General features: G+C 39.1%; 1 protein-coding gene across 2 annotated transcripts in view; it reads left to right on the forward strand.

Moving 5' to 3' along the window:
- Positions 1-517: 517 nt before the first annotated feature.
- The window catches only part of MCMBP (minichromosome maintenance complex binding protein), a 13916-nt gene continuing 5747 nt past the window's right edge, over positions 518-8686 (forward strand). Inside the window, exons 1-9 of one of the 2 annotated variants that reach the window (XM_031062571.1) lie at positions 518-606; positions 2176-2316; positions 2623-2664; positions 3119-3216; positions 3683-3812; positions 4437-4588; positions 5346-5446; positions 7228-7397; positions 8219-8342. In XM_031062571.1, coding sequence (XP_030918431.1) covers positions 2658-2664; positions 3119-3216; positions 3683-3812; positions 4437-4588; positions 5346-5446; positions 7228-7397; positions 8219-8342 — 782 coding nt within the window. In that variant the 5' untranslated portion in view covers positions 518-606; positions 2176-2316; positions 2623-2657. The remainder of the gene's footprint in view (positions 607-2175; positions 2317-2622; positions 2665-3118; positions 3217-3682; positions 3813-4436; positions 4589-5345; positions 5447-7227; positions 7398-8218; positions 8343-8686) is intronic. The other variant, XM_031062572.1, reaches the window with a different exon arrangement.

Consider the following 8686-nt stretch of genomic DNA (forward strand, 5'->3'; position numbering starts at 1 on the left):
GGCCGGCTCTGTGTCTTATGTATCTGTTTTATATCTTATATACTTATATATCTCGTATACAGCGTGTGTTTCGTGTATCTCGTGTATCTCTGGGTTTCGGCAGGAACGCGTGCTGGCTGCCCGCGCTGCCGAGCGGTGCTGGTGGTACCAGCGCTATCAGCCGCAGCTTAATTTTTTTTTTTTTTTAAGATTATTTACTGTTATTTTAGACACTGAAAATTAAATCAGGGTTTAATCTTCCCTGAAAGAATACCGACATTAAAATTTGCGGTGCCTCGGCTCCTGCCCGTCCCCGCTGCGGTGTTGCGGAGCTTTCCCTCGCTCCCAGGAATGGCTCTGTGCTTCTTGAGAGGTTTGAAATGGGAAGTGAGTGAATTGCAAGGGGAATAAATTAGTCTGAGATGCACTCACTTCCCTAAGATAGAAGTGAAAGTTGGGTTTGTTTGATGTGCTGGGAGAATGCTGGGTAAAAGTCTCTTACCTGGTGATAACGAGCTCGTTGATATGTTGTTTTTTGTAGCCCAAAATGCTCCAAACTCTGACTGGCAGAAGAAGGTAACTGAATACTTCAAGGAGAAATTAAAAGAAAATAACGCTACTAACTGGGTAAGAGTGTTTTTTTTTTCTTTCCGAGTTACACTTTTTCTTAAGCTTTGTTGTTTTTTACACTTTATTGCAGTGGCTTGCTTTTGATAAAGTCCTGCAATTTCGCGATAAGCGTGCAGCTGAATTTCAGGCCCAGGCTTTGGGATGTGGAATTTGCACCTCGGCTGCCTTAACCTGAGTGCAGAGCCGGGATGTGAAATCCCAGCCCGTCCATCTCCTGCCTTCAGCACCCTCCTTCCCCCCGGCCATCGCTGCCGGGTGCTGCCACTCCGTAGCACAGTCAGTAGGTGGCAGGAGATGACAAATATTGTCATTTTTGGGGAAGTGTGAGTCCTCACTGTGCACCACGAGCTGCTGGTCATAAACCTCTTCTCTCAGGAGCTTTTATCACAATGCAAAACTTGTGTGCGTTGAATAAATAGTTGCCTGGACCTTCAGGTTTTAAGGAAAAAACCACTTTTCCTACTAAAACTGTGCTTTATTGGGCTGGGTCAGGCCTGGTTTGTGCATTTTAACAGGGAAGCTGCGCTTTAGGTTTTAAAAATGAAGTGTGCAGAGTTGAGTTCAAAAGCTGATACTTTTCTAAAAGCCTGTAGCAGAAATGACATGATAGGACTGATAAGGAGATTAGAAACTTAGATCAAATCTGCTCTACCTGTCACTAAAACCAGGTGAAAATTATGTTTCTTTCTCTGTCTGTGAAACTATTCTGTATTTAGTATAAAATGGTTGCCTAAATCAAAGCATTAATGGCAAAATTGAGTAAAATTTACAACATCAGAAGGAATTGAAATCATATTTTCTTACTCAAAAAAAAAACATGAGGGGATACACTTTTGCTAAAATGCCACTTCCTATAGTGCTACTTATGGTTTTTGTTGCATTTTAATGTTGGATGTGGACTTTTTCAACAAATATTTTCTCTTCAGATTAAGAAAACCCTATTCATATTGCAAGTTCTTTGAAGTTATACCACGTGCTTAGGCATTGATTTTTTTTCTTTCTATTTTCCCATTGTCATGTAAAACTGTGTGAAAAAGACTTCCCCAATGTGGACTTGGAAATTAACATACAGGTTTTCCAGGACCCTTTGTTATAAGAAATTGTGCATGCAAATTGCTCTAGTACTGCTGGTACATAGCACATGGTGGAAGTGCTGTTAAGTAGAAATAAGATAAGTAATAAATTCTGTTTAATCTTGCAGCTGCAGTAATTCTAAATTTAAAAGTTAGTTTCAAATATTGTACAGTTTTCATACAGTTCCAGTGACCTATAACCACTTCTTTCATAGTCCAGTATTTGGGACTGGAAGAATTTGGGAACTGTTAAGAATTGTAACAATTATCTGTGGCAGCCATTGCAGGAAGGTGTTGGGATAGATACACTTTGTTACTGCTTAAATTGGGATGGGAATGCACTCAGAAAATATTAAGTGTGCTGTAAATATAGGGGTTTGATGAGGAGGATATACTGAATGGTCGGAGAATTAAGTTTTTGTGCTGGTTTTGGCTCACTTCAGGGCACTGCTCAATATATAGCAGTTGTATAGAACAGTCTCTTTTTTCACAGGTCCCATCACTGAATGATGTTCCTGTACATTACCTAAAACCCAACAGCTTAGTGAAATTTCGCTGCATGGTCCAAGATATGTTTGATCCTGAGTTTTACATGGGAGTCTATGAAACAGTTGACCCAAACACAAATGCACGTGTAAGTGAAATACTGAGTTACTATTTTAGCAAATGTTTGTCATTTTACTCATTCTGGTCCTTGGATTTCTCTAGTTTGTGAGCTAAACCTGTGGAGTGTGGACACTGATAGTAACTGTGTTCAGCTCAAGTGGCATCAGTAGAACATAACCTGTTACATTTCTGTTGAGGAATAGAAAATGTTAAAATGGTGAAAGGTTTGGCAGGATGTCTGTGAGGGACTTTGGACTTCAGTGATTTTGATGTGATTCTTGTTCAGGATGCTGTCAGAAACAGAATGATTGCATTGCCTTTTCCCTCTTGACAGGTTTTGCATTTTGGTAAATACAGAGACGTGGCAGAATGTGGGGTAAGTTCTATAGATTATATGACCTTAGAGAAGAAATACTGGAATGGAAAGTTGTAGTTTTATGTGTGACAGAGCTTCTTTGGTCCTTGGCAATGGATTCCTGAAGATACTGCTCTAAATGCAAAGTCAATCTTTGGTTTGGAAAGCAGAGTATTCATAACTGCTCACTGGCATTCTAATTTCAGCAGGCTTCCAGCTGTTTCTGTTGTATTTAAAATTTGTTTTTGAGTGGAGGGGGGCGTGCCCATGACCTTGAAACTGTCTGCTATGGAAAATAGTTGCTTTTGGTAGTGCAGTGCAATTTGAATCAAAACATTACATATTCACTTTTTCCTGAGTTATGTAGTCTTACATGTTAATTGTAACTTCTGGCTGAGTGAATCTGTGGGGTTAGTTTAAAAAAAGAAAACAAACTGTAATCAGATTTTTAACAAAATTTCTCTTGGGATTCCAGCCTCAGCAGGAGATTTGAACTCCCCACAAACAGTCACCTCAGAGAGACAGACTTTCTACTGTGTTCCAGTGCCTGGTGAATCAGCATGGGTGAAGGAAATATCTTTTTTGAATGAGCCAGTGTTTTGTTATACAATCAGTGGTCACCAACTAATGAATTAGATTTAAGGAATAAGTTCATTTAAAATTTCTTTTTTTTTAAGTGAATCTGGAGAGGTGATAGGTGTAGAAAGAGAAAAAAGATAAGGTTGATGGTGTGTAATATGTATGAAGAGGATGCAAATGAATTTAGGAGCATTTGTTTTGATTTAGTAGATGTTTTTGCTTGGGAGATTCTTGCAAATTTCTCTTAATTTCTAGTTGCAAAGACTTAGGAAAAGAGAAACTTCAGTTGAGCCATTGGCATTTTCTACAGCGGGACACTTACACAGTGAGAGTCTCCTACAAAACACCTGTAGCTGAGCATATTAAGATTAGGATTTTGTTTAAAAAAAGCCAACAACTAAACCTTAGTGTGGGTGAGTTTCCCTGCTCAGTCTAAGGCTTCCTTAACCCTTGGCCGCATGCCTACATCAGTGCCAGCCAGGCCCGAGTGAGCCCCTCCACCTCCTACACCCCCAGCCGCCACAAGAGGAGCTACGAGGAGGATGAGGACATGGACCTGCATCCCTCCAAACAGAAGGAGCAGCACATGGGTAAGAGTTGCTGAATGGTTGTTCTGATATCTTTCCAGGATTTGGCAAAAATTCATTGCTAAAAACTGAAATATTGGCAACCTTTTTAATTATTATTGTTATTATTTAATCATTGTTGTCGCCACCTTTATGATTTGGAGGCTTTGTTGAAGTCAGTGGTTTGATTTGAAGGAGTGTGGGAGAGCCTATAGTGTTATATGTGTGTTGTATGACTTGCTGACAATCTATAGAAATTTTTTATATAAACTGGGGTTTATGCATATTCTGGTTTTTTAACCATCAAGTGCAGAAAAATATTACTTTTGAAGTCCTATGGACTGTAGGAAAAAAAAAACATTCCCCTGGTTTAAACATTGCATTTTGAAAATCAGATTTCTGACCATGTTTGAATTTCCAAGACACACAGATCTTTGCCAGAACTCTCTATCACGCTTAACTTGATTACATATAACATGCACTTGTGAGAATTCTCATATTAAGAGTATATTCTGTCAAGTATATTGCATTATTAAATATTCTTGTCTCAGATGTCTTGTTAAATTAGTTTTATTCTGTGTTGCTCACTGAAGAAAGTTCTTCAGCTCTGCATTGCTGTTTGAAAAGCCTGCAAATCCTGTTTTTCAGGCAGTGGAGGTGATATCCATGGATGTGTGGAGCCAAAGAGATTAGAAACAGAAGCCTCTGCAGGTCATCATGTCATTTCTCCCAACTGCTCCCCTCCACTTGACCTAAATTTTCCCTTGCCAGGAGAGAAGGGACCAGCATGTCTTGTAAAGGTGAGAGATGGAGAGCTGATGAGCAGGGCTGTGCTCTCTGTGAGCCAGACACAATCAGCCTTGCAGTGGTTTGTAGGCACAGAAATGCATCTCAAATCCAGAATTTTGTTTTCAGGGATAATTACATTCTTTCTCTTCACTAGCATAGTGTTTCCCTTCCTGAGTGCTGCGTTTGAATTGCTGGAATCCTTCAGCAGCATTTATTAGAGCTTGCACCTTCTCACCCCATTTAGTTAAAAAAAGATTCCAGTATTAGATGCTTGAGGGTGCTTCTGGTATTGAGCCCTGGTATTTTTCTTTTAGGATATTTCCTCTAATTAAAAAACAGCTGTGAAAAACCAAGCTGAAAATCCAATAAACTACACATTTGTGTGTTGAATTTGAAATAGTCCTTGATTCACTGCTTTGTTACATTACTGTGAAACTGTACACAAAATTTCTCTGCTGTTGCTGTATTGACTTCTCTCTTATTTAGCAAATCTTGATGAATCAGATTAGAATACAGTTGTTTACACTTGTTTGGCCAAGAATACCTATAGAAAAAGCATGGAATCATAAAACTCCTGTGAACTCCCTGCCAGCTCCCTTTCCCAGTGTAAGCTTACTGACACTGAGGGCAAGGGGAGACCTCTTCACTCAGACTGTTCTCAGGCCACAGCTGAATCTCCTGAGTTTCCCTTGTCTGACAGTTTTTCTGCTGGCCTGCATCTGGCCCATCTGCCTCAGCATTTTATTTTTTATTTTCTGTTTGGGACAGATCTATGAGAGCTGGGAGAGCTTCAAAGTCAATGATGTGCTGGAGGTGTTTGGTGTTCTGTCTGTGGACCCAGTGCTGAGCATAGTGAACAGTGAAGAGAGGTAAGGCTGCCCTGAAATGCAGGTTTTTATTGCAGTGAGCAGACAGGGAAATGTGTAAGTACATGATAATTATGCTTGAGAAGTGAATTTCGTTGCTTTAAAATAGCTTGATGAGGAAAGCGTTATATCCAGCATCCTGGAAACTGAAGTCCAATGTGCTCTGGTACATCCATATCCTTGGATACCCAGTGCATCTTTTTTTAGGTTGCTGTACAGTCTGTAAAGCAGAAAATGCTTCTATAGCTAAATGTTTTTGTACTTTTATGTGTACTAAACTTTCAATGAATGAGTGAGTAGTGAACAAAGCTTTCAAGGAAGTTTTAAAATTATAAATGTCCTTTTGAAGTAATTTCTAAGTCTATGGAAGTTGTTACCAGAAATGTAAACATTTCTGAAGAATATAAAAAAAAGTTTGCATGTCTGCATGTAGAGTGATAGTGACCAAAATGAGTAAAAAATGGGTTGATTTTTCATTAATTAAGGTATCTCATCTTCTTAGTCCACTGATAGAAACTTCCCATTTCACCTGCTGTTCTGCAATTCCTTGCCTGACAAAATGCAAATTACGTAGGATGCAAGAAGTCAATTTTCAAAATAAAACTCTTGACCAAAATCTAACATAAATACTGCTGATGTCTTGAACCATTGCACTCTGACTCATTTCTGTTTGTGAGTTTGTTCATCTGTCTGGCAAATAGGACACCCAGAGTGCAGTGTGAATCCTTTATAGTGCCAACTTCTTAAAAATTACCTCAGCCTGGTCAGCTGCTTTTTGTTATCATCTGTGTGACAGCTAATCCCAGACTGACAGCTCAGTTGCTCTGTCACAGGTGCTTGTGGGTTTTTTCCTGTGTCATTCTGTAACAAGAAGACAAAATGGTGGCATTTAGCAACATTTTGAATACAAACAAAAGCAATCTCTTTTAATGGAAAGAGAGTGGATAGTGTGTGGATGAACTGCTGAAGTGGCTTTGAAGTAATAAATCCTGACAGTTTTTAAAACCAGTACAAGAAGATGAAATTTGTTCTAAACTTCACTGTCATCTGATAGAGTCACTTTAGGGATTTTACTTTCTGAAAATGAAAATGACAAATGAAAACGACCTGGAAGAAATTTTGTAAGACATTTTTAGGGAGAGCAAAGCTTATGTATCTGAACTCTGAAATTAAGAGGTAATACCTCCAGGTTCCAGCAGAGGTACATTAGGGTTTATTTATTCACAGTTCTTTTACTCAGCCAGTGATAGAGATGTGATGTGACTGTCTAGAAGATCTTGTCATGCTCCAGAACCTGGTGGGATGTGAAAATCCCACATGTGCTTACAGAGACAAATGTAATAAATGGTCTTATTTTTTTAAAAGCTTCTGTTTAGACTTCAGTACAGGCTGGACAGAACAGTGTCATACATATTTTACTTGAAGCTACAGCCTATATGCAGCAAATAATAAATGTGATTTTGTTTGAGGGTTTTTTGTTGGGTTGTTTGGTTTTTTCTTCAGAAAAATATGGCTTGATTGTTTTCTGAAAATAATAGAATCCAGATATTTTGGGTCAAGCCTGCTTTGCTGTTAATATGTCATTATGTAATTGTAATTCAGTATTTGTGATGTTTATAAAGATGCTGAAGAAGGTGGTTTGAGTGTGGGAGGAGTTAGCAGGAGCTGGGAGCCGATGTTGTTTGTTCCTCTGTTCCTGGCCTGGTTCCAGCTGCTGTGGCTCAGAGGGACAGAAATTCCCGTGGGATGTTTCTGAGTCCAGCTGTGCTGTGCCCTCTCCACAGGGACAGCTCCAGCCTGGATCCTATGGAGTGCATGGACACCATGGAGGAGCAGAGGGTGCACAGCCCCCCGGCCTCCTTAGTGCCCAGGATCCACGTCATTTTGGCACAGAAGTTGCAACACATTAACCCCTTGCTGCCTGCCTGCCTTAACGAAGAGGAGAGCAAAACCTGTGAGTGTCTGGGTGCTTTCCAGGACATCTGAACAAATACTGCTTTGCTCAGAGGCAAAATGCCTCAACAACAGGGTTTGAATTTAAATCTTGGGAAATGGAAGAGCCATGCAGTGCTGCACAGGATGCAGATGTTTGTGTTTATGTGATGTTTACATTTTATTTGGCTGAAATAAAAGTGATTTATGTGGAGTTTGGTTTTGCATTCTACGTGCCCAAGGATTTTACCAAGTTGTTCAGCCATAAGATTTGATTTGTTTTCAAACTGAGTTGTGAATTGCTGGAAAATTAGATTTCCATTTTAGTGTGATACTGGAAATAAGAAACATTCTGATAATATAGAGACTCTTAATACAGTGCACAAAATAAGGCAATTCTGCTTTTAAGCAACTGTGCTATTTCTTGTTTGGCTGTTATTTTTTTCATTGAATTACTGCGTTCAGACCTCTGGTATTTATGACTTTCTTCTTTGAGTGCCTTATATTGCTTATTCTGAGTAATATGTAAGAAGTTTTTTCTGCCTTTAATATAAAACAGAGCAGCTATGGATTTTATAAATCTGGCTCTGAACTTTATACTCTGCTGAAAATGCATTACACAATATCTAATCTTTTTAAGAAATAATTTCTAAGAAGTGTTGAATGATTCAGGTTGTCCAAAGCCAGTTGAAAAAACCAATGAGCATTTGGGTTTTTTTCCTTGACTGCTTTGGAATAAACATTTTTCTTCATCAAACTATGACAGAAAGTCAAATTTATTTAGAGGGAAGAGGGTGAGAAACAATGACATTTTCTGACACTTGTCCTCTGCTCTTTTGCCAGTTGTTTCTAATTTCATGTCTGAGCTGTCACCAGTGAGAGCAGAGTTGCTGGGGTTCCTCACCCATGCCCTCTTGGGAGATAGTTTGGCTGCTGAATACCTGATACTGCATCTCATTTCTACAGTGTAAGTATTTACATGTGTGCTGAGAATTTATGTATTGATCATTTAAAAGAATTCTCCTTCTATGGGGTTTTTCACCAGTCTGTAAATAAATGGCAGAAATAGCTTAAATAATATTTATTTCCGTGGTACTTTGTGCAGGTAGAGTTGTCCTGCCACAATACACACAAAGGCAGATTTCAGTGTCTGAAATAAAAGTAAATATTAATAAAAGACCAGCTTTATGGCAGTGTGTACTTTCAGTGCTGCTTTGAGAGCTGACAAAATCACCAAGTCACTTTTAAACAGAGGTATGAAAACATCTTTCTGCCTCTGGCTTCCCAAAGGCAGCGTTTCCTGACAGCAGG

This window comes from Geospiza fortis, unplaced genomic scaffold, assembly GCF_000277835.1.
Source record: "Geospiza fortis unplaced genomic scaffold, GeoFor_1.0 scaffold719, whole genome shotgun sequence".
Taxonomy (NCBI): domain Eukaryota; kingdom Metazoa; phylum Chordata; class Aves; order Passeriformes; family Thraupidae; genus Geospiza; species Geospiza fortis.